At 48.8% G+C, this 25,425-nt stretch overlaps 1 protein-coding gene across 7 annotated transcripts in view; it reads left to right on the top strand.

Annotated features, from left to right (window-relative positions):
- ARMC8 (armadillo repeat containing 8) overlaps positions 1-25,425 on the top strand; it is a 1,620,024-nt gene that overhangs the window by 1,430,483 nt on the left and 164,116 nt on the right. For all 7 annotated transcript variants that reach the window (XM_069615827.1, XM_069615825.1, XM_069615821.1 and 4 more), the window contains one exon: positions 24,896-24,968. In XM_069615827.1, coding sequence (XP_069471928.1) covers positions 24,896-24,968 — 73 coding nt within the window. The remainder of the gene's footprint in view (positions 1-24,895; positions 24,969-25,425) is intronic.

Here is a 25,425-nt window from a genome sequence, read left to right on the forward strand (position 1 = left end):
TAAAGAGGATCCAAGGCCTTCTGACAACTGCTGCCCGTCACCTGACACATCACGAGCCGGAACCCCGTATCTAAGCCTACATGGAACACTGAGAACCGGGCGTCATCTCAATAAGACCATTGTGGGACCCCAGTTTCACAGAGGGTGACCAATAAATCCTGGCCCATCACCCTCTCAGATGGGCCTCCCTCCCCACATGAAAGGTCTGGCTGCTCTCTTCTAAACAACAAACTCTTTCAGGGAGCCCTGCGCCGGCAGCTGCCTCAGCAAACAGTAGATACGGGGGGCGAGGGATTGGGCCCCCAGTTAATGTTCCGGAGACAGCAGATCTATCCCGTACCACCACAAGGTAATACACATCAGTGGTAAGGCTCATGTTCTGCCGCCTGAACAGCTGCCTGGAACCCTGTGAGGCATCCGGTCTATCATCCTAATCAACTCTTGCCCGCACTTGGGTGACTGGCGCTTTTTAAATTGTTAACTTGTGCTCCTAGCTTGGCTGCAGCTCCAGACTGAGTGAATTCTTCCCAAGCCAAAACATCTCCCAGACCCCAGCCGGGAACGATCTAACAACCACGAAATTGAGCCGAAGACAACTGGGCACATGACTGGGTGCCTATGAACAGGAACTTGCCACAAACTGTTACCTCATGTCCCTTGCCCACAGAGTACACACCCCAGTGGAGCACATCCCAGTGAGTTAACAAGATCGGCCCTGTAACCTGGACACATTAGCTCTACATAAGCGGGACCTTCACACTGGTCCGTGGTGTGCGCCCTCCATTGGGGCGTGAAACGCCTTATAGATAAACGAGGCCCCATCCCTGATACAAGGAAGAATGGCCATACCCCCTGCTACACATTAGTGAGCTCAAATGCCAGCCGGAGGGCCTGTCCCTAAGTCCATGTACATGAAGCTGAAACTAGCGAAATTAGTTTACTCTCCAAGATACAACCATGGCAACCTCAGGAGCTGAGGCGGCAGCCACCAAAGGAGATGTTGCAGCCTTATTGAATGAAATCAAGAGCATGGGGGCCAACATAGGAGGGAAAATCGACAAGATGACGCAACGGATGGACAAGATGGAAGAGAGACTTGAAGGTGTTGAGAATAATCAAACTTGGGAAAATTCCTTGAGCCGCAAATGGACCACAGGATTGCCGAAATAGAACAAAGAGAGGAAGAATTCTGTCTTAAGATGGATGATTTAGAAACTCGTGAGACACAACAAAAGTATGCTTTTTTGGCATCCCGGAAAAAGAAGGCGAGTCTGAAGGGGACATCAAAAAGACGCTTCATGACATAATGAAGCTCCTATTCGAGGGCGAAGTGATCGATGAACCAAAAACGGAAAGAATACACAGAGCGGGAGGACCAGCAGGTGGACCTGGATCCATTCTGGCAAGCTTCGCTAACTACCGGGACAGGGCCAGAATCTTGGAGAAGGCTAAACGCAGTGGGCCGGTCGCCCTCAGCAAGGCACGAGTGACCATCTTTCAAGATTTGTCTTCCCTGACTCACACCCTGAGGCAGCTGTGCACCCCCCCCCACAAAATGGTTGAAAGAGCGCAGAATATGCTACGGATGGGGCTACCCATTCTCCCTCTCATTCGATCTTGAGGGCAAAAAGGAGCGGATGAGGTCTGAAAAAGACATCAAGAACTGCATAGCTGAATTATTGGACAGCCGTGAAGAAGGGAGAGATCAGGGAGAGGAGGGAAAAGGGGAGAGACAGTGGTGCGCCCAAGGAGGAAGTGTATACCTGGCTCAAGGAAATATCAAAGAGGGAACGCCTTGCCTGAGGTAGAGGATTGACCATGCCTGATAATGTAATATGTCTCCTAAAAGCCACAAATCACTCAAATGTGAAGGCCCAAGCGCCCACAGATACACATTGCCATGGGGTGAACGGTTGGCACGACGGTCCCGCCGTAGAAATCCTCCCCTGTTACCTGGAACATGATCGTCCTGGGGGCACTTGTCCCATAGTCCCAAGAGTCTCAGACTGCACATACCCTGGAAGGGGTGAGAGCAGGATCATTGTTACCCTATACACTTGTGAGTATGCGGGTGTTCCACTGTGCATCTGGTTGCCGACCCCCATGGAGGAGTCACTTGATGCACACTAAAACAAATGGCAGGTTATTCGGACTCGGAGAGGAGAGGTCTCCTCAGGGTAGGGACACTAAACGTCAAAGGTCTGAACTCACCGACCAAAAGGTCCTGGGTATGTAGGGAATTTTGCAGAGCAGGACTCTGTGTCCTACTCCTACAAGAAACTAAGTATGCCCGTGCGGAGGAGCGAAAGATTCTGAGCATGCGAATGGGGACACAGTACTGGGGTCTGGGCCTCTGAGGAAGGGGGGAGTTGGAATACTTATAAGAAAGGGATTAGACTTCACGGTCACCAAGATATGGGCTGATGTTGAAGGACGAGCACTGCTAGTGACAGGTTTCATAAAGGTGTCCATCACGTTTTCTACTGTGTACTCCCCCAAATCGGGACAGTCCCGATTCCTCACCAAGACGATTCCCAAAATTATGTTAGAAGCAATGGGACATGTCCTCCTCGGAGGAGACTTCAACTTATGGGCGGACCCTAGACTGGACAGGAGAGCAGGCAACCCCAATGCACGGGACCAGTCAATGGGGGTCGCACAGGGGTCATGGACATGATAGACCTCTACAGGTTCCGAGATGCATGGCGGGGGCTCCACCCTGGGGAAACGGGCTACACCTTCTATTCTGCCCCCCATAACATGTTCACTAGAATTGATTACACATTCCTATCTGAGGAACTAAAGGATGCAGAGATGAGATCAGACATAGTACCGGTCACCTGGTCTGACCACGACCTGGTCACGGTTGACATGCACTAGGAAAGTCTACCTAGCAAAGGAGAACGATGGAGGTATAACTAATTTCTCTGGAAAGACCCTGTCTTTAAGACGGTGATGGAAAGCGAGATCAAAGAATACTTTATAATACAGGAGAAGTCTCCAAAATGACGGTGTGGGAGGCGGTGAAGGCAACATGGCGGGGTATTCTAATCAGAGAGGGTGCTAACAAGAAGAGGGAGAGAACCCTGGTAGAAGGCAAACTTAGGAAAGAGATAAGTCAACTAGATGAGGAGGCAAGGGGAAGTGGGGATGGAAGGGCGGATAAGATCTTGGAGGCAAAACGGAAAAGGGAAGGGCTCCGACTCCTCGAGGAGGGTCAAGTAGGCCGTAAACTGCAATTTCTGAGGCAGAAGTTTTACGAAAAAGGGGACAAGCCAGATGCGTTGTTAGCAGCCAGATTAAGGAAACAATGGGTGGAATGGAGTGGCAAATGGAGGAAGGGGGAGTCTTCAGAGTGCAATAGATGGATATATCCCAGAAGCTTTCGCAACCTTCTATGAGACATTGTATAAATCTGTTGTGGACCCTAGATGATCGGGAACGGATGGTTACCTAGCCTCAGTTGAGATGCCGAAACTTTCATATGATGAATCTCTCAATTTAGAGGCCCCTATAATGGCAGAAGAAATCAAGGCTGCAGTTAAGAGGTTATATCACTAGGGAAAGCCCCTGGTGAGGATGGATATACTGCTGGGTTTTACAAGTCCTTTCTCTCCCCACTCCTCCCATTCGTAGTGGAACTCATTAAACGAGATTCTCGATACCGGTATGGCCCATGACTCCTTTTTCCAAGCCCTCATCTCGATGATTCCCAGAGAGGGCCGGGACCCCAAGCAGTGTGGTTCTTACCGTCCCATATCCTTGTTAAACATAGATGCTAAGATTTATACTAGAGTCCTTGCCGCGCGGTTGGAAATGCTCATGCCCCGTCTGACAAATACCGACCAAGTGGATTCATACTGGGCAGACAGGGAGCGGACACCATGCAAAAGGCCCTACACCTGATTAATGAGTTGTGAAAATTGAGCAACGACCCTGCCCTCCTTTCGGTGGACGCAGAGAAGGCCTTTGACAGGGTTGAATGGGGCTTTCTGATGGCGGGCTGAAATTTAGGAAACGGATCCAAGTAGTGTATACGTCTCCCAAAGCCTCTGTGTTTGTAAATGGCGAATACTCCAGCTGGTTTGAATTACGTAGGGGAACATGACAGGGATGCCCCCTTTCAGCGATACTCTTCGCACTCTCCTTGGAGCCCCTAGCCCAGAAATTGAGGAACGACCACCAGGTGGAGGGACTCCAGATGATTGGGAAGGAATATAAGGTGGCCCTATATGCTGACGACCTGCTCTTGCAAATCCCACATCATCCATACCCAGAGCGGTCCATCTAATTGAAGAATACGGCAAGCTCTCGAGTTTCAAAATAAATAGAGCCAAGTCCATTCTATTCCCCCCACACAAACTCACACAAGAGGATATAGAAAGGTTCTCCCCGTTAGGTCTTACGATCAAGAAAGGCACATTGAAATACCTTGGAATAAACGTCACAAGGACCTTAACAAATTGTATGAGGCCAACTCCCCCCCCCCCCCCTTCTATTGAGATGCCACGCTGATTTGGCAAGGTGGGAGAAACCTACGATATCATGGTTAGGGAGGCTTAATGCAGTTAAGATGGTATGTCTCCCTCGATTCCTTTACCCATTTCAGATGCTCCCTATCCGAATGCTGAAGCACTTCTTCGATGAGGTTAAAAGGGCGATGTTGAGGTTCCTGTGGTAGGGGAAGAAGGCAAGGGTAGCCTATGAGACCCTAACATTGCCCAAAGATAAAGGTGGGGTAGGTCTACCAGACCTGAGGAAGTACTATGAGGCCCCCAGTTAAGAATTCTGAGCCCTCATTTGAGAAATCACAAAGAACCCCAATGGGTTGAACTAGACAACTACTACCTAGCCCCACCAACAGTCTCTGAATGGCTTTGGGTACCGAGGAACAAATTGCTTCAGAGACTAAGGGATCATCTGATACTGGGGACCATATGGGGAAATATAGAGGGAAAGGAGCGGCATGCACAAGATCACTACGTGGCCGTCCCCTCTGAGTCACTTATGGGCTCTGGGCATCAGAGAGGACATCCCCAACCTGGAAAGATTTCACTCCTGGTATGAGGCAGGCTTGGAGAGAGTGGGCCAGCTTTGGAAAGACGGCTCCTTTATTACAATCTCAGAATTAGAGGAAGCCCTGGGGTTGGGACCCCTTTCCGTCTTTCAATTCTTGCAGCTCAAAGGTATCTGACAAGGAAAAAGTGGAGAGATGAGATCAGTAGGGACCTCACCCCATTCGAAAAATTGCTAAACTCTAGAACTGAAATGAAAGGCCTGATATCCGTCATATATCGAGAACTGGTTGTGGCCGGGAAGGGATCCACCTTGCACTTGAAGAATAGATGGGAGGAAGACTTTGGTGATGAAATTGATCTGGACATGTGGGGAAAAATGTGCAGGGCTGCCTCTCAGGCCTCGATAGTCAGTCAATGTAAACTTCATGCCATCAAACTATTACATAGGTGGCAATATGACCCGCACAGACTGTCCCAAATGTTCCAGTCAATGGGCCTCCATGCTGGCGTGAATGTGGAGAGACGGCAAATTACTGGCACATGTGATGGAGCTGTCCCCGTATTAGTTTCTTCTGGGACGAGGTCTTAGGGTGGATCAGAGACTTTGATGGGATTCAACGAGTAGCTGACCCCCTCTTAATTGTATTTGGGTTTGAAAAATGTGAGGATGAATGCAGAAGGATCACAGGTCTGGCAGCCCCACTTTTGTTGGCGGCTTGAGCCACCCTGGTAATGAAGTGGAAATCCAAGAGTGTACCGAGGACGGGGGAATGGGTCAATGTGGCCACCAACATCTGCGTAATGGAAAAGATCACTGCAGGCGTACATGCGAAATCTATGCAATATGACCTAATGTGGGGAGTTTTGTGAATAAATACATGCCACGGACCTGATGATGTTCAAAGGGAAGGGGACTGGACATCCAAGCCCGCCCAAATAGTGGAAACAAGGCAACTGTCCCACCAGAGGAGACCACTGTGATAGTTTCAAAAAGGACTCAAGGAGGCAACCACGCCCACTGTTGATTGCACAATGTAAACACTACACATTAATCATAATCATTGGATCTGTGCAAGACATATAAAGCAAGTGGAAACACTGTTCTATAGGGGGAGGTGGTGGGGCGGAAATTGTTCTGAATATTCTGTGTATAAGTTGTGGGGGGGAGGGTATTAGTTAAATGTACATGGTCTCGAAATGCTCCTAATGACTACCTGTATTGACTTTGACTTGTTATGAAAACTTCAATAAACTTAAATTTAAAAAAAATGGTCAGCTGCATTCTCAATGTGACCTGTGCACTTTAGGAGGGGCTGGATGGACAATAGCACACAGATGTGTTGCCCGTTACATAAATTCCGACACTAAGGTATGACAGCTCCCAACAACCACTTTTAAGGGCCCATTTTGGGGAAATGTCAGAGAACTAAAATGCATTTTTAAGCCCTGTTTGGGGGATGAGAATGCAAGTAACGCAGCTGCGGTTTACAATTCTCCCCCCAAAAAACGGACCGGGTCAAGTTTGCGCCTCCCCTGCACCTGTTTCAAAAGGCACAGAGGGATGACCATTTCAGTGCATTTAAAGAGTTTAGATCCTATTAAAATGCTATGCAGCTGACAATAGATACAGTTCAACAAATATCAATAAATACAATACAGCCATTGTTCGTACTATTTTTAAAAATACAAATAATCCATGACAAAACATAATTGCAAAAATTCCCCCCAAAACTCCTGAAATACTAATGATTTTGAACAGATAGGTTGCTTCTTATTCAGAATAGAAATTAACCTTGAGCCTGAGTTGTGGGGGAATTTTAAGCACTTCATTCTAACGCTTTATTATAAATGTGGTTTATTTCTTGCAGGAGGATTATTGTATAGTGTTGAATAATGTTGGAATAAAAACAAAAAAAAATTCAAATCATTTATATATATATGTAAAATTTCAAAGATGCATTATGTGATTCATGTCAAATCAATATTTTTACAGTAAGGTGTAGATGCTAACCTCGAAATATAGAATGTACACACCGTTCATAAGGCACACATCAAGTGTTGTGTACATGTAGCTCAGTCTTAGATACGACATATCATTACCATATCTGTCAACCAAAGTCTGAAGGGATTTTGGGGTTTTAGCAAGCAGCACTGCATCATCAGTATGGCTTAATACAGGCATCCATCCTTCCCCACAGTGGGGTATGTTGCCACTTGTCGCTTCTATGGTAGATGAGAGAGAATTGACATAAAGGTTGAATAGGAGGGGTTCAAGCACGCACCCCTGCCTGACTCCCTCCCCACCTTAATAGGATCCCCCTTTTCCATAACAAACCCGAACCTGTGAGTCAGTATGAAAAGCCGCCATCATCCGAATCAAGGGCCTCAGAATTCCCATCACGCCATGATTTGCCCAAAGCATCCTCCTGTCCAGATGGTCAAAGGCTTAGCTTAGGTCCATAAAGGCCACATAAACTGGAGATCACAAACGAAGGGCATGTTTTGACAAAATCAGATATAGGTTAAGGTACTGATTAACAGTTGAGCGTCTGACAGGGTGGCATGTTCTGTCACCCATTCCTCCAGTCTCTTCAATAAAATACCTGAGAAAAGCTAGATGTTCCATCTAGAAGTGTAATTGGATGGTAAGAAGACGCACAGGATTTGTTTCCCTTTTTATAAATCAAAACAATAATACCAGTTGTCCAGCTCTCTGGCATGTGCACAGTGACGATAATAGAATTCAAAACTTGTGTCAGAAAGGGGTACCGCAAATCAATATTGCCATAACCCCCCCATTGAACCCACGGGCTTTAAGTTATGTATGCCTCCCAATCACGAATGCCAATTCCCTAACTGAAAAGGGAAGTAAATTCCCATCATCCACAGATTATTAATGCTCACCGGTTCCCAATATTGCTTCTAATCCTGTAGAGAATGTAAAAATGCTTGTTCATTTGTTTCTAAGACACATGAATGTCATGATCTCTGCTTCCAAAAGGTCAGGGTTTTCCCAACTCCCTTGGAAGCAGATCCATAACCCAGGTTCCGAGTGCCAACCAGTCCCAATTGGGACCTTTTGGACCCAGTCCTGGCGCCAGTGGCACCAGGCTCATAAATATGCCCAGTCCCAGCGCTGGAAGCGCCGGGCTCATAATGCTTGGGTGGACTTACCTGCAGCAGACCATGCTGCTTACTTGCCTGCCAGTTGAGCCTCTGATCCTCTTCTGTTTGGAACTACTTTTCCTGTTGGGTGGGGCTGGAGCCACTCCCTAGATTCAGAACACTGGAACTCTTCTGGAAGGCAGGAACTCTTTTTTTTACCAGGAACTCTTTTCTTACTTAGGCGTGGCTGTGGAAGGAGACACCTAAGCACTACAGGAGGCTATTTAAACCACACCCGGTGGATGAATCTTGCTTTGCGTTATTCTGCACCCTCTGCAGCAGAACGCTCATCGTGTCTTCTGCATCCGGTCCTGGGCCTAAGGAAAAAGGCTTACCATCCTGAATCCAGTCTTCAGCAACACCTATAAAGACAAGAAAGAACAGGTTAGCATTCCGGCATCTGAAAGGCAAAGGCTTACCTACTCTTCGTGCGCTCCGGAGGTCTTCACACTGCATTCCGGCATCTGAAAGACAAAAGCTTACCAACTCTTCGCGCGCTCCGGAGGCCGTCGGCGCTGCATCTCGCATCTGAAAGGCAAAACAAGGTGCGTTTAAAGACATTGGGGAACTTTAATACTCACGTGCCATTACTCCTTTCCACATCTAACCCAGTGGGTATCCCGGCACCCTGCAGCCGCTCCGAACTTGTACCTGCAAAATAAAAAGACAGTTAGAGCGCTTTGTGAAGCTGGCAACAAGCGCTTACTTACGTGCTTCCAGGCGCTTCTATTCATCACACGGGCTCCATCTTCAACTCACTTCAGCCTGTCATCCGCCATCGCCGGAACCCTGCAAAACAAGAGACATCATTATTAAAGACTTTAAAGACATTTGAGTTACTCGAAACTTACCGTTCGTGCAGTAAACGACGGACAGCAGTCCTCTGAAGTCAAGAGGCCTGCGCTACCTATCCAGTGAAGAACCTGGCTACAGCACCCTGCCCCGAGGCAGATGGAGAGCTTGGCATTCACTTACCTAAGGTGAGAGCGTTAACCTGTGGGGGTCTACAGGAGAGGAGAAGAGGAAAGAGATAGGGACACCCCAATAACCCCAGTTCATTAACCCCGTATGTTCTATCTGCAGACATCTTACTCTGCACGTCAGGCATACAGGGCACAGAGGTCCAGCCCAAAGAGCCAATCGGGTGCTGCACATCACCTTTGAAGATACGGTAGTCGCCCAGTCAAGACCGGCGCCTCTGCGAGAATCAGGTGAGCGTTACAATGAACTTCTGGAGCTTCTGGGAAAGGCCACTCTTTCTACTTGCCCATGTCCTAGCTTATTCCAGAAAAGGGCTTTTTTTCATTAAGGCTGGAGTGAGCCAAGCCTCCTCCAGCCATAAAATGATGAGTAATTTCTTAATCCAATTCAGCCATAGGACTGAGTTTCCCTTACTAGTATACAGTGGTCCACAAGGACCTTCTGATAATGGCCAATGTTGTCTTTCTCACTAATCTTCCCACATAGCCTAATTGGAGATAGCCCCAACTAGTCCAAGATAGGGGTTAGCACATCTCTGCCTGCAGTATCGCTTCTGGTGTGCTGCCAGTTCAGGGTGCAGGTGTATAGCCCTGACCCCTGCAGCTTTACCAAGCCTACAACTGCTTTAGGAAAAAACCTGTAGCACCTCTTAAACCGCATTGCCTCCCATGTTGCCAGAAAAAGCAAAGCGCTCCCTTTGCCTGTTGCTGAAGAGTCATGACTGCCTAGACGGACTACTCCCTCGTTGCTAGAGCAGATCCAAAAGTAATATTCAGGTGACCTGTTGTAGGAGGATTAACTTCATCATCAGGAGCAATCTGTTCCCCAGACTTCCCCAGTTTTCCTTCGATGTGCCAGGAATTTTGATATCAGAGGTTAGTGCAAAGAGAAATATCATGAAATGCCCATAAGGCCATCATCATTCTGGCTAGAAGCACAGAAGCACCATATTCTCTGCAAAGAGACACTGAAATGCACCCCTTGGTTGCCATATACCCATCTTGGGAAACCACATGCAGGACTTCCATAACCTGATTAATATGCAGACTGAATAGTAATGGGGTGGAGACACAACCTTAATCCCATTATGCCTCAGTAAAGGGTGGTGGGGGGGGGGGTCAGCAAACCCTGCAGACCATATTTGATCCTTGCTGCAATGTTTCAGTATTGCACAGATCCGCCTACCGGATTTGCTTAATGTTGATGCTGTGGTTTTATTGCTGAAAACGCAAACTGCCCTTCAAAAATTAATGAATGGGAATGTCCATTTTATTGCAAAGCAGGTCCTTAAGGGTGAATACACGAAAAATATGGACAATGTACTTTAATGGTACATGCAAACTAATAATTTTATTTACATATGGTCTCCCAAGTCCAAGATGTAAGTGCTGTGATTATTTAGGCTTTAGGTTTTCTAAAAATGCTCAATGTAGAGGACATATTGATTGTCTCGGCAGGATAGCTCAGTGGCAGCACGTTCGCCTTGGAAACAAGACAGCACAGAGCAACACAGGTTCGATCCCAGGGTCCGCACTTAGAAACCTCTGGGTATTAGGTGCGTCATAAATAACCTATCATATCATATATCATAGACTGTTAGGATGACCAAGGCTTCTGTGGCACCCTTTAGAGTTGCCCCAGGGTTCATATTAAGTAGATCCATCCTGGAGATCTACCATTTAGGGCGTTGTCTATGACTCTCTATGGTGCAGGTCTCTGGGATGGTACTTTTTTGTAGAGCTCCAATGAGTAGAGTTTCCTTCCTACACTGCTTACTTGGGGGTGCATTTGTCAACTTCAATCCATATCCTGAATGTGGAACTCCAAATGCCCAATGTTGAATACCTAATTGCTGTACATCTCATACAGCTTGGGTCTTTTGTATGATCAAAGACATGAACATGTTAACTCATGAGACACATAGGAACGTATAGTCTAGTGACAGTGATAGCCACATTCTTTCATTATTATCTGTTAAACGGTTAATCACATCTATTGAGGAGAGGCTATAGTAATAATTGCTTTTATGACATTTTCGAGTTCCTGAATAAAACTGAACTTGATTTGAGAACAGCGGAATGATGACTTCTAGCAAGGATCCAGCCACTCCCAACCACAGTGTACCTCAGTTTGTGCGAGTTAATAGAATTGATTGCCTGCTTGGGCTTTACAAATGCCAGGTAGAATCCCCCTCTCTTTATACCCCATGTTAGGGAGAATTCTCATAAATGTGCTAATTCCCTTCACCTTCGATACCTCTAGCAACTTTTCTGGATTTTGAGTATGAGCCTTTTTTCCCACTCTCATGTATTTTGAGGTGTGTTTTACTCTTGTGTTCTTTGATTATGGAGTTTTAGACAACTCCATAGGCATCATTTTTTCATGTGTGTTACCCAGCACCCTCAGTGCATTAACACAGGAAAGCCTTTCTAGGCTATCCCAAGGTTTAAATACCTTCTCTGGGATAGACTACTGTTTCCCAGAGAATGTAAAGTTAAATTGACTTTACTAGTCTTTTTAAATTCCTAGACCCAGCACACACTATCTTACAATATAGTGCTGGAGGGGTTACCGAGTATCCCCTGTTTCGAAGGGATTGACTCCTCCGACGTATTCCATATCTATGACAGTAATCACCACAGCTGTGCTGCTTCGGAAAATCTTTCTGCGTCCTGCGTCAAGGACATCGATACGCCACCCTCGAGGACCTCCTCTGACGTCACTGGATGTTATAAGTAGGATGCACGACGCCCGTAGCCTCAGTTCCGTTTTTTCCACGAACGTGTTCGCTTCGGGAATCTCGGCGCGCCTCAACTCTTTGGAGTTTCTGTTGTTTCTCGGTTCTTCGAACCTGTTCGTTTTGTGAAGTTTCTTCTTCGTGAAGGAGGTCTACCTCGTCTTCCACCCCGCGTCCGGGATTTAAGAAGTGCGGGGACTGTGGGTCCAAGATGTCGGTTACGGACTCGCACAACGCCTGCCTCTGGTGCCTCGGGGAGGCCCGTGACACGGATGACTGTGTCGACTGCCAGTCTAAAGCCTTGCGGGACCGCAAGAAGTTGTTATCGGTAGGTAAGGCGTCTAAGCCACGGAAGTCGAGGTCTGCGGGGCTTTCCACGGACGATGCAAGAGGCGACTCTCTGCGTCGTCGTCGGAAGTCCAGTGGGTCTCGGTCCCGGAGTCGGTCCCGCCACTCCTCTGCCTCTTCAAGGCACTCCCGGAAGCGCCGTCTTCGGTCGCCTTCCCCGTCCTCTTCCGAGGACTCCGCCCCTCGCTTACCCTACCAAGCAGGCGACGCAGGAGGAATGGGCTTCCTTCGGGAAGAAAATGTTAGCGATTCTCGAATCGCAGGGCACCGGTCCGTCCGTGCCTCCGAGTGGGGTCGGTCGTGATCGGTCGAGAGACACCACTCGCACGCCTTTGGGCTCGGGTGTTCGGCTCAATTCGCGGGAGAGGTCCTGCTCAGACAAGGGGAATCGTTCTCGTCATGCCCCGGTCCAGGTCCCGGTCCTCGATGCGCTCGAGACCGTGAGAACCTGTGTTGTCTTCGAGGAAGACGTCGACGCCGGTGGCGCCGAGGTCGTCGACGGACTCTTTCAAGGCCCCGCCTCCGAAGAAGTCGTCGGCGCCATCGGCGCCCAGGCTGTCGAAGGACACGCTTGGGGCTCCGGCCTCGAGGCCTGTGTCGACGCCATCGATGCTGTCGGCACCGCGTTCGGCGTTGATTCACTCGATGCCCTCAACGCCTTTCGAGGCTGTGTCGACGGGGGTACCCTGAGGCTCGGTGGAACCCCCTAGAAAGGCGCTGGCCAAGGTCAAGCATGGCTTTGGTTCACATTCTGTGCCTTCTTACCACCATCTTCAGTTTATTTCAGAGGTGGATGAGGGCTCTGATGATGGCATGGTTCCTAATACGGTGCCAGACGAGATTCTCTTGGGCCATAACCAATTTGAGGACCTGAGGCAGTCCCTGCACGATGCTAGTGGGCTGGACACCTCTCCGGAGGTGGAGTTTTGTAGGCCTGAGCCTGGCACTCATGCCGACTCCTCGTACCGGCGCATTATGTCGAGGGTCACTGAGTACTTGGGATGGTCTGCTCCCCCGGGGGAGTTTCTTCAGGATGGCAAGGATGCCAAGTGTGAGGCCGTTCAGTCGGGTTTGGGCATGGCAGATTGCGCCAGCTGGTCCATGGCGGCGAGCACCGTGATACGCAGGTTTGCGTGGTTGCGGAAGTCAGGGTTTGCTCCTGATGTGCAGGCCCGGCTCCTCAACATGCCCTTTGACGGGGAACATCTTTTTGGCAGCAAGGCTGACGAGAGCCTTGAGAGGTTGCAGACCTCAAAAGCTGCAGCAAAGTCATTGGGCGCTGCAATTCGACAGCCTCCGCCTTTTCGTCCTAGGAGACAGCAATGGAGGGGAGGTTCCTTTTGTTATTACTCATCCTTTGGTAAAGCGAGAAGAGCTGCCAGTCAAAGGGGCCACCGTAGGAGTGCCAGAGGTGGAAAACAAGGTACTCGATGTGCCAAGGCCGCTCGGGCAGTTGCCTCTTTGCCCTCAGGCAACGCCGCAGCCGCTTCAGCTCAGTCATGAGGCCATGTCCCATGGTTTGCCGGTTGGGGGAAGGCTGGCGCAGCATCTTGCAGAGTGGCGCGCCATTACTTCAGATGTGTGGGTTCTGGAGATCATAACCCATGGCTACTGTCTTCCTTTCCGCAGAGGCCTCGAGACAATCCACCGGGGAATGTCTCTTTGAAGAGTCCAGATCCGCTCCTTGCGCAGGAAATTCAATCCCTGCTGGAGAAAGACGCCATAGAACTGGTGCCTGTAGCGGAGAGGAACAAGGGATGGTATTCCCCATATTTTTTAATTTCAAACCAGATTGATATGGAGTCTGGACTCCCGACGGAGACCAACGACCGCTGACTGTCAACTCGTTGGCATGAGCTCCCCATCCCGGGAGGGATGCGTCCGTCACGATCGTCACCTCTGGCCAGGGTAGGCAAAATGGAGCCTCCTTCATCAGATTGTCTTTGACAGCCCACCACAGAAGGTCCTGGGTGACCGAGGACGGCACCTGAACAGGGTCCGACATCTTGCCGGAGGACTGAGACCACTGGAGCATGAGTGCCCATTGCAAAGATCTCATCCGCAACCTGGCCTCTGGCACCAGAAGAATGCAGGATGCCATGAGGCTGAGCAATCTCAAAAACTCGAACGCTGGGAGACTCTGGGCAAGCTGAAACTTGTGCACCATCTGCTGAATGTGATGAGCCCTCACCTGGGGAGGAAAACACTGCCCCAGGGACGTGTCGAGCACTGCTCCGATGTACTGGAGCCTCTGAGTCGGTGTCAAATGGGATTTCTTTAAGTTGAGGGAGAAGCCCAGCTTGTGGAGAGTGGCAGGTGACTGACCGATGATCCAGGACTTGCTCGGGAGAGCGCGCCCTGATCAACCAATCGTCCAGGTAGGGGTAGACGTGAATCCCTTCTTTCATGAGGTACGCTGCCACCACTACCATGAGCTTGGTGAAGACCCTTGGGGCGGAGGTCAATCCGAACGGCAGGACCCGAAACTGAAAGTGCGAACCTCAGGTACTTCTTGTGCTTTGGATGTATCGGCACATGAAAATAGGCGTCCTTGAGGTCGAGAGACACCAACCAGTCCTGAAGTTGAAGGGCCTGGAGGACTTGAGAGAGAGTAACCATCTTGAACTTGTCCATCCTGAGGAGTTTGTTCAAACCGCGCAAGTCCATTATGGGTCTCAAACCCCCGTCTTTCTTGGAAATAAAAAAATAAGGGGAATGAGGGCCGTCAGGCTAGCCCTGAAGGCTTTTCTGCCGACTGTGCGTGGGAAGAATGTCCTGATCCTGACGGACAACACGGTGGCCATGCACTACCTCAACAAAAAGGGGGGCAGGGTCACTTCCTCTGTGCAGGGAGGCGATGCAGCTCTGGTTCTGGGCAATCCAGCAGGAAGTTTCAATCTCGGCAGTTCATCTGGCCAGAGACCAAAACGAGACGGCGGACGCTCTGAGCAGGCAGAGCGTGATCTCTCACAAGTGGGAGTTTGCTCAGGAGATTCTCCTGGAGATCTTCGCCCTTTGGGGGACCCCTCAAGTGGATCTCTTCACCTCCAGTGACAACCGGAAGTGTGAGAGGTTCTGCTCGCGGGACTTTCCTCCAAAAGGAGCCTTAGGAGACTTATTTGTGGTGGAGTTGTCATTCGCACTGCTGTACGGGTTTCCTCCAGTCCCCGTCATCCCGCAAGTACTGCGGAGGTTACGGAGGTTCGGTTCCCGGATGATCCTCATTGCTCCGGCGTGGGCCCGGAGGACGTGGTACCCGGACCTTCTCGACTTGTCCCTCTGTCCTCCACGTCGTCTTCCCTACCGAGACGAGCTACTCTCGTGATGGAGGTGTTGCTCTCGGCCAGACGGCCTGCAACAAAGTCCCTGTACCGTTGCCGTAAGTTCTGCGACTGGTGCAGGGTTAAGAATGTGGATCCTTTTGCATGTGACATTCCCTGGTTCTGTCTTTTTTGCTTTCTTTGGCCCACAGGGGCCTTCAGTTGGGTACCATTAAAGGTTACCTGGCGGCGCTGTCCATATTTAAGCGCTTGTCTGAAGAGTGTTCCTATTTTAAAATTCCTTTAATTTCTCAGTTTCTGAAAGGGCTCACTGATGTGTTCCCTCCGTCACCTTTCCAGGTGCCCAGTTGGGATTTGAACCTTGTTCTCAAGTTTCTGATGGGTGCTCCGTTTGAGCCTTTGCATTCATGCCCTTTGAGACTGTTAACTCTTAAAACTGTATTTTTGGTTGCGGTCACTTACGCTCGCAGAGTGAGTGAGTTACAGGCACTTTCAGTTAAGCCACCCTTCACTGTGTTTCGTAAGGATAGGGTTGTCCTTAGAGTTCGTCCTTCCTTTCTCCCGAAGGTGATGTCGGAATTTCATTTAGGCCAGAAGGTTGTTCTTCCGGCGTTTTATCCTCCTCCACATCCTGGTAAGGAAGTGGAGAGGCTCCATAGGCTTGATCCTGGGAGAGCATTAAGCTTTTATATTTCACGCATGTCCCGGGTCAGAGTGGACGATCAACTCTTCATTGGTTACGCTGGAAAGCGTTTGGGACAAACTGTGATGAAACTGACTCTGTCTCGCTGGATTATTTTGGCTATTTGAGTGTTACCGCTTGGTGGGTAAGGACCCACCGGTCGGCTTACGGGCCCATTCTACCAGGGGTATGGCTGCCTCTACTGCCCTACAGAGGGGTGTTCCTATTTGTAACATCTGTGATGCAGCCGCCTGGGCTTCGGTACATACTTTTGTACGTCACTACTCCCTCGATTCCATCCGGGGGGAGGATCTGGCCTTTGGCAAGGCGGTCCTTTACTCTGCAATTTGATTGGGCATTCTAAATTTCTGTTTTCTAAATTCTTTTCCCACCTCCTTGCATTGGTACTGCTTTGGGAGTCTGTCATAGATATGGAATACGTCGGAGGACCCAATCCCCTCAAAGAACAAGTTACTCTCTTACCTGGTAACGTTCTTTCGATGGGATGGTCCGACGACCTATTCCATATCGCTCCTCCCTGCCTTCCCCGCTACAGAATTTCTTATGCGATTGCAGCTTACGTTTCCGCAAGGCTTTGTGTGGTCAGACTGGCAGAAGACTGGTGCCACACGTTCTGGGAAAAAACTACAACTGAGGCTACAGGCGTCGTGAGTCCTCCTTATAACATCCAGTGACGTCGGCTGTCGGAGGAGGTCCTCGAGGGCGGCGTATCGACATAATCGACGCAGGACGCAGACGCCGAAAGATTTTCCGAAGCAGCAGAGCTGTGGTGATTACTGTCATAGATATGGAATACGTCGTCGGACCATCCCATAGAAAGAATGTTACCATGTAAGAGAGTAACTTGTTAGTCTAGAAACTCACGTAGCAGTCAAATTCTACCCCTTCCTATTGAAATGGCTGGTGGCTGTGGTTTTACAACAAACTACCATGATTTTTCCCGACCGCGAACACCGGTAGGGTTAAATCGCGGGAGCCATGTTTTTCAAGAAGGCGTCTGGGCCTCCATTGTTTAAACAGGTCCCAGTCTTCTTTTTTCGCCATTTCTTTTTGGAAAGGTCCTTCTAGGGTTTGTCTCTGCGTGCCAAACTAGGTTTGGTCCCTTTGTTTCTATGCCTTTGGCGAGCTTTAGGACTGAAGACCGCCTCTGGCGCCTGAGTGTCTGGGATGGGCAGGAAGTGAGGGAGGTGCCCGAAACTCCCTGTGCTTGGCCTCCTAGAAGACCCAAATGCACTCTGGCGTGATTGGCTGGGTGACTGTCCGGCAAGGACAGCCACCCTGTTGGGTGACTGGCAGCTAGGCTGGAATAAATGGGAGAAAACTGTTTAAAAGGCGAGTCTCTTGGCTTGGAAGGCAGAGTCGACCACTGAAACAAAAGAACTGGACCAATCAACTCGTAAGCCACCTGGACACCATTCTCTGGTTGTATTTTCCTCAGAGTGCTGCAGGAAACCGAATAGCCAGGGAGAAGGACACCAGTTTGTGTGCTTGAAAACAGCTACCGGAATCGAAGAATTGCCAGTTTGCCAGCTTTGTGACCAGTCCCTGTGCAGTGCAGGAGTCCTTTGACGTCCTCCCTCTTGTCCCCACGACTGAGGCTTAGGAACAAGAGATCTGTAGGGACTGCAATGAATAGAAGTCTTCAGCTGCATCTTTTTCTTCAATATAAGGTACTGTGAAAACCCGACCGAGAGAACTTACCTCTCACTGCGACTTGCAGGCCTAGTCAGCTTGTGACCCGACATATAACTCTTTCTTCTGAGAACTACTTCCGAGAACCGTGGCAAAGACTTTTCTGTTGATCTACCACACCGTTTGTACCTATACAAGACACTAGCCCATTGACTTTGGCCTACCTATTGCATTGGACCAACTCCTCTGGTGAACTCAAACTATTTGCACTGTTTTAAAGTAACTCTACTATTTGTTTTATTAACTTATGCCTTTTTGCTTCTACTTCAATTGCTCTGAATGCCATTTTGCTCTTACTTCAAAGTAGTTTAAATGTTTCAGAACCGGTTAGTGTGAAGTATTGTAGGATATTTTTGTATGATATTGATTGCCTCCTTTTAGTGAATGTTTTCTAAATGACTGTAATAAATTAATAAGTGTTTTACCAAGAAACCTTGAGTGTAAGTGTCTATTTGAATACTTGTAATTTTAGACCTCTGTGTAACCTCATTACAAGCACACATTCCCTCTTGAGATAAGCCTGGCTGCTCAGCTCGCTACCGAAAACTGTGTGGTACAGACGTATACCAAAGGTTGGTTTTGCTTACACCTGTAGTCCTAGTGGTCCCAAAGGGTACTGCATACAAACTTTGCCTAACACCCCACATGCTTGGTAATGTTGGAATCTGGGAGGAGGCAAAGCGCCAAGGTTCCTCTTCCCTAAAGCCAGCCTATGCCTAGAAGGAGGATTCCCTAGTTCATCATCTAATCGTACAATATTGCCAGAAAACCTTGCAATGACTTTCATGTGACTATCAAGGAGGGATATGGACTGGAAACAAACCAGCTAGTCCTCTTCGAAGGGATTGTGTCCTCCGACGTATTCCTTATCTTTGATTGATCCTCTCCCAGCTTGCTGGTCTCGGAAAAATGTTTTCAGTAGAGGGCGCTGCGCGTCGACGTCCCTTGAGCCGTTGTCCCTCGACGGCCTCCGTATCGGCGCCGACGTCACCACGCGTATAAATAGACTCACGCAGCGTCCATTGCTCAGTTACGTTTTTCCGCGCTTCGTGGGGCCTCAGAATATCGTTGCTCAGTTCTTCAGTCAAATATATCAATATATTCCTCGTGAATACCGACTCGTACTTGATGGCTTCCTCACCCAAACTGACGACTCCGCGGTCCGGCTTCAAAAAATTTCGAGACTGTGGAAAGAAAATGTCGTTGACGGATCTTCACAGGATCTGTTTGTGGTGCCTGGGAATCCAGCACCATTTTCCGGAGTGCGAGGACTGCATGTCCCTGACGGCGAAAGCCTTGAAGGAGCGTAAGGGGAAGCTCGAGAGAGGTAAGGCAGTTAAAACTTCTTCGAAAGTTTCCTCGGCGGAGTCGAGTCATTCGTCTCCTCGACATCACAAAAGACATTCTCGTTCTAAGTCTCGAAGCAGTTCCCATCACTCTTCGAGATCTAAGCATTCAAAAAAGAGACGTCGAAGATCCCCTTCCTCGTCTTCGTCTTCCGTTTCCCCAAAAAGGGTCTCCTGCCCCACAAAACATAGCTCTCAGGCTGAGTGGGAGGAATTCAGGAAAAAGATGGTAAGGGTCTTCGAGAAAGCGGCCTTGACCCCCTCGAAGACTGCTGAGGGTGATACCCTGGGTGAAAGACCCAAAAAATCAAAAAGCCGCGAGTCGCACTACCCGGCGAAAGAAGCCACTCGAGAGCATCTCAAATCCTCGAGTAAAGGCAAAGTTGCGTCTTCGACGCTGTCGGCGAAGATCCCTTTGACACATAGATCGGCGTCATTGACGCCGTTATCGAAGGGTTCTTCGACGCACAGGTCAGTCGAGTCGACGCTGTCTTCGACGCCGACACCGAGAAAGGATAAACCCACGCCCACCTCGCAGCCAGTGGCCATACCCAGAGCCTCGAGCACGAGAATGTCGTCGACAACCTCGGGTAGAATCCCGATAATCTCGAGTTCATTGAGGCCTCTAACCCCTTTCTCGATGCCTTTTTTGATGGCTTTGATGGCTTCGAAGCCTTTAACGTCCGCGTCGACAAGCGTCTCAGCTAATCATGACAAATTTGGCTCCTTCTGCTCTGGTAATGGGATTTATACCATTTTCAAGACCTGATCACTCCAGGGTCTTATCTTCTATTTATGAAGAAGGGGAGGACTCGGATCAGGAAAGACCTTTTGAGTTGCAGGGATCTGCAACTCCTGCACCAGAGGAATTTACCTCTGAGGAAGGTAGGTTGAAAGACCTCCATGAAACCCTACAGGAAGCAAGTGGGTTGGACATCTCCCCAGAAGTGGAATTTGCCACACCAGACCCAGGGGAACATGCTGAAACCCCTTATAGAACCTTGATGGCAAGGATAATAGAGTTTATGGGATGGTCCACACCCTCACCTGCTTTTCAGCAAGACAACCTCACAGACATCTTGGTCAAAGGTCCACAGGAGGATCCTGTGGTGCCATTTCATGCAGCATTACAAAGGAGAATATTGGCAAACTGGGAAACACCTGAGGTAATCCCTGCGGTTAACAAAAAATTATCAGCTAAATATCTGGTGTCTTCTGCTGACCCTGAATGTTTATCCAAACACCCAACTCCGGAGAGTCTGGTTGTTCAGGCAGCTACTTCAGCAGGTAGTAAATCGGCTTAACCTACTATTCCACAGGACAGGGATGATAAGAGATATGACTCTATGGCCAAAAAAGTATTTTCAGCATGTAGCATGGCGTTGAAATCCATCAATGCTATTTGTACGCTCGCAAGGTTCAGCCACACACTTTGGGAGTGTGCTTCATCAGCGGCTGACTGCCTCCCGGAGGGAGAAGAAAGGGAAGCGTTTCTCAACATCATTAAGGATGGTAAGGACGCAATGTGCGAATCCCTTCAGACTGGCATAGATTCTGCTGACAGTATCAGCAGGGCCATGGCGGCAAGTACAACAACCAGGAGATTTGCTTGGTTGCGAAAGTCTGGTTTTGCTCCAGATGTGCAAAGCAGACTCTTGAATATGCCCTTTGACGGCTCTTCTTTGTTTGGTAGGAAGGCGGATGACAGTTTAGAAAAACTACAAACATCAAAGGCAGCAGCAAAATCCTTAGGAGCTGCAATCCGTCAGACACCTTATGGTCCCTCAGGAACCTCTTGGAGGAGTAAGTCCTTTTGCTTCTAATCTGCATTCGGAAAGGGCAGAGGACAGCCGGTTCAAAGGGGTCAGAAGAAATTCACCCGAGGCGGGCGTGGTAAAAACACAAAAGCCGCAGCAGCAGCAGGTCCCTCAGCATCTGCATCAGCCGCCTCCAAACCGCTCTGAGGACTCTCTTCACAAAACACCAGTAGGGGGCAGGTTAACTCAACATCTGACGGAATGGCAGGATATTACGTCAGATGCTTGGGCATTGGAGACAGTTGCCCAAGGTTACTGCCTGCCTTTTCTACGCATCCCTCAGAGTCATCCACCGGGGAACAGCTCTCTGAAAGTTCCAGATCCGCTCCTCTTGCAGGAAATTGTAGACCTGCTAGAGAAAGGTGCCATAGAACCGGTACCTGTAGCAGAGAGGAACAAGGGCTGGTACTCCCCCTACTTTCTCATACCGAAGAAAGACGGAGGACTGAGACCTATCTTGAACTTAAGAGAATTGAACAAGTTCCTCAGGAAGGACAAGTTCAAGATGGTAACTTTCTCTCAGATCCTTCAGGCCCTCCAGCTCCAGGACTGGCTGGTATCTCTGGACCTCCAGGATGCTTATTTCCATGTGCCAATCCATCTCAAACACAGGAAATACCTGAGGTTCGCAATTGGCGGCCCTTATTATCATTACCAACCTAATGTCGGTAGTGGCTGCAAGTCTAAGGAGGGAAGGGATCCACGTCTACCCCTACCTGGACGATTGGCTGATCAGAGCTGTATCTTCGGAACAAGCTCAGATCCAGCTAGATTTTGTCTGCCACTTCCTTCACAAACTGGGCTTCTCCCTCAATTTAAAGAAGTCACGGATGATACCATCACAGAGACTCCAGTTCATTGGAGCGGTCCTGGACACTTCCCTGGGAAAAGCCTCGCCACCAGAGGTGAGGGCTCAAGATATTCTGCAGATGGTCACCAAGTTTCAAAATGCCCAACGTCTCCCAGCCTTCGACTTTTTGAGGTTGCTAGGCCTCATGGCATCCTGCATCTTCCTTGTGCCAGAGGCTCGCCTGAGAATGAGATCTCTTCAGTGGGCACTGAGAACTCAGTGGTCGCAATTCTCAGGGAGAATGACAGACCTCCTTCAGATTCCGGACAAGGTGGCTCGAGACCTTCAGTGGTGGGCCTGCCAGAAAAACATCTTGAAGGGGGAACTGTTTTGGCAACCATGGCCGGAGATAACAGTAGCCACAGATGCCTCACTCATGGGGTGGGGAGCCCATACCAACGACTTGACCATCAGCGGCCGTTGGTCTCCATCGGAGTCCAGAGCACATATCAATATGTTAGAGCTGAGAGCAATCAGACTAGCGCTGAAAGCTTTTCTGCCACCTGTACAAGGGAAAAATGTCCTGATAATGACGGACAACACAGTGGCCATGCACTACCTCAACAAAAGAGGAGGCGTAGGATCACTGCCACTGTGCAGAGAGGCAATGCAGCTCTGATTTTGGGCAATTCAAGAAGGAATCTCTCTGTCGGCAGTCCACCTAGCCGGAGAGAAGAACTTGACGGTGGACGCTCTGAGCAGGCAGGGCACAGTCTCCCACGAGTGGGAACTAGCTCAAGAAGTCCTTCAGGAGATCTTCGCCCTTTGGGGAACCCCTCAAGTGGATCTGTTTGCCACCAGTACCAACAGAAAGTGCGATCTGTTTTGTTCAAGGGAATTTCCCCCAAGAGGAGCTATAGGGGACGCGTTCATAGTGGACTGGGAGTTTCCACTCCTGTACATGTTTCCACCAGTCCCTCTCATTCCTCAAATGATCAGGCGGTTGAGAAGATTCCGGAGAACCATGATCCTAATTTCAGCAGACTGGGCCAGGAGAACGTGGTACCCAGACCTTCTGGACATGTCCATCTGCCCTCCAATTCTTCTTCCACTCAAGGAGAATCTTCTTTCACAGAAGGGAGGTCCGGTTCTCCATCCAGACATCAGAACCCTCAACCTTTCACGCCTGGCTTCTGAAAGGTTGAGATACAAGGATTGGGACCTCCCTGATGACGTCATGGAAGTGTTGCTTTCGGCCAGAAGGCCAGCAACAAAGTCTTTATACCGCTGCCGTTGGAACAAGTTTTGCAGCTGGTGTAGAGAAGAGAATATCGACCCATTTTCATGTGGTACACCAACGGTGTTATCCTTTCTACTCTACTTGGCAAATTCAGGCCTTCAAGCTGGCACTATCAAGGGCTATCTCGCAGCGGCTATCGATCTTCAAGCGCACTGCAGAGGAGCCTTTGTATTTCAAATTACCCTTAGTAATACAATTTCTAAAGGGATTAACTAATGTCTACCCTCCAAGACCTTTCCAGGTTCCCTTATGGGACTTAAATTTAGTCTTAAATTTCCTGATGGGTACTCCTTTCGAACCACTACAATCTTGTTCGCTAAGATTTCTCACCCTTAAAACTTTCTTATTAGTGGCTTTAACATCTGCTAGAAGGGTGAGCGAATTACAAGCTCTATCTTGTAAACCCCCTCATAAAATTTTTCATAAAGACAAGGTTGTCCTACAGGTGAAGCCTAATTTCCTCCCAAAGGTGGTTTCTGAATTCCACATCACTCAGAAAATTACTTTACCTTCATTCTATCCGCCTCCCCATCCGGGGAAAGAGGAAGAAAGGCTACATAGGCCGGACCCAAGGCGGGCTTTAAGCTTTTACATCAGCAGACTTGCTATGATTAGGCAAGCAGACCAACTGTTCGTGGGTTACTTAGGGCACAAGTTGAGACTACCGATAACAAAACAAACCATTTCCAGATGGATTATTTTGCCCATCCTGGAATGTTACAAACTGGCAGGGAAAGAGCCTCCTCAAAATCTTAGGGCTCATTCAACCAGGGGTATCGCAGCCTCCTCGGCCCTCAAGAGGGGTCCCGGTTCGAGACATATGTGCAGCTGCCACATGGTCGTCCGCACATACCTTCACAAGATTTTACAACCTGGATTCCTCCTCTAGTCAAGAGACTAGGTTTGGCAAAGCCGTATTACATTCAGTTCATTCCTGAAAGGAAACATGGTGTTTTACTCCCACCTCCAATTGCACACCACTGCTATGGGAGTCTATCAAAGATAAGGAATACGTCGGAGGACACAATCCCTTCGAAGAACAAGTTACTTCTTACCTTGTAACGTTCTTTCGATGGGATGTTCCTCCGACGTATTCCTTATCGCCCTTCCCATCCATCCCCGCAGTAATCCTTCCCTTGTGGTTGCAGCTTACGCTCCTTCAAGGTCAATAACCAATTAATGTAAAACAACTAATAACGTCAAAATGGAACTGAGCAACGGACGCTGCGCAAGTCTATTTATACGCGCAGTGACGTCGGCGCCGATACGGAGGCCGTCGAGGGACATCGGCACGAGGAACGTCGACATGCAAAGCCCTCTACTGAAAAAAAAATTCCGAGGCCAGCAAGCTGGTAGATGATCTATCAAAGATAAGGAATATGTCGGAGGAACATCCCATCGAAAGAACGTTACAAGGTTAAAAGTAACTTGTTCTTCTTTTGGATTGAGAACATTCTAGCTTTTCCACATGAAAAAGGCATCCTACCACTCGCAAGAATGGCATTAGAAATGCTGCACAGGAATCAAACATTATGGAATTCATGTTTATAGGTCCACCCACATAAGGTCAGGACACTGGGGCCTTCACCCTTCTGGGAGTCCAGTGCCCTATGCACTCCCTTGATTGTGTATTTGCTCTTCTACTTTGTTTCTTTGCTAATCATTTGTGAAGTATACCTTTTTCATTAATTTAATTTGTCTGAGGATTTCATTCTAGGGCCATTCCAATGTGAAACTCCAGCTTGCGGCCATGTTTTGTATCTCAAATCTCACGTGGAACGAGGAGGAAGGTAAGTCTTGCTCTGCTGCTCAATTGACAAATCTTCTGCAAATGTGGCACTCTAAACCCAACATATAATCCAGACTCTGTCTACAAATCTGCATTAACATTATCTGGTTGGCTGTGTCCGGGATGAGGATAGTTTGATTAAATCTGTTGTGTGTTGTGTGTAATGAAGTCCAATTGTCTTAGTTGGGGAAGATTTGTCTTTGTGCAACTTAACCTCCACTGTCACCCCCACGCCCCGCCATTCTTTGTGTTCTGTTTTTAAACCTTTTCTGGCTTTTTGAAGGGACTTTAAAGATCGTACCTCGAGAAGGGAACATTAACCTTTATTACCAAAGCCAAAAGGGACACACATTAAGGCATAGAACAAGATTGTCAGGAGGGCTTCCCTTCTGATAAGCGGCCCAGGTGGAAGGAAGCATTGCCTGTCTTGCGTGTGGCAAATGCTTGGGTGTAATAAA

This window comes from Ambystoma mexicanum, chromosome 9 (genome assembly GCF_040938575.1).
Source record: "Ambystoma mexicanum isolate Mex_15411 chromosome 9, UKY_AmexF1_1, whole genome shotgun sequence".
NCBI classification, from domain to species: domain Eukaryota; kingdom Metazoa; phylum Chordata; class Amphibia; order Caudata; family Ambystomatidae; genus Ambystoma; species Ambystoma mexicanum.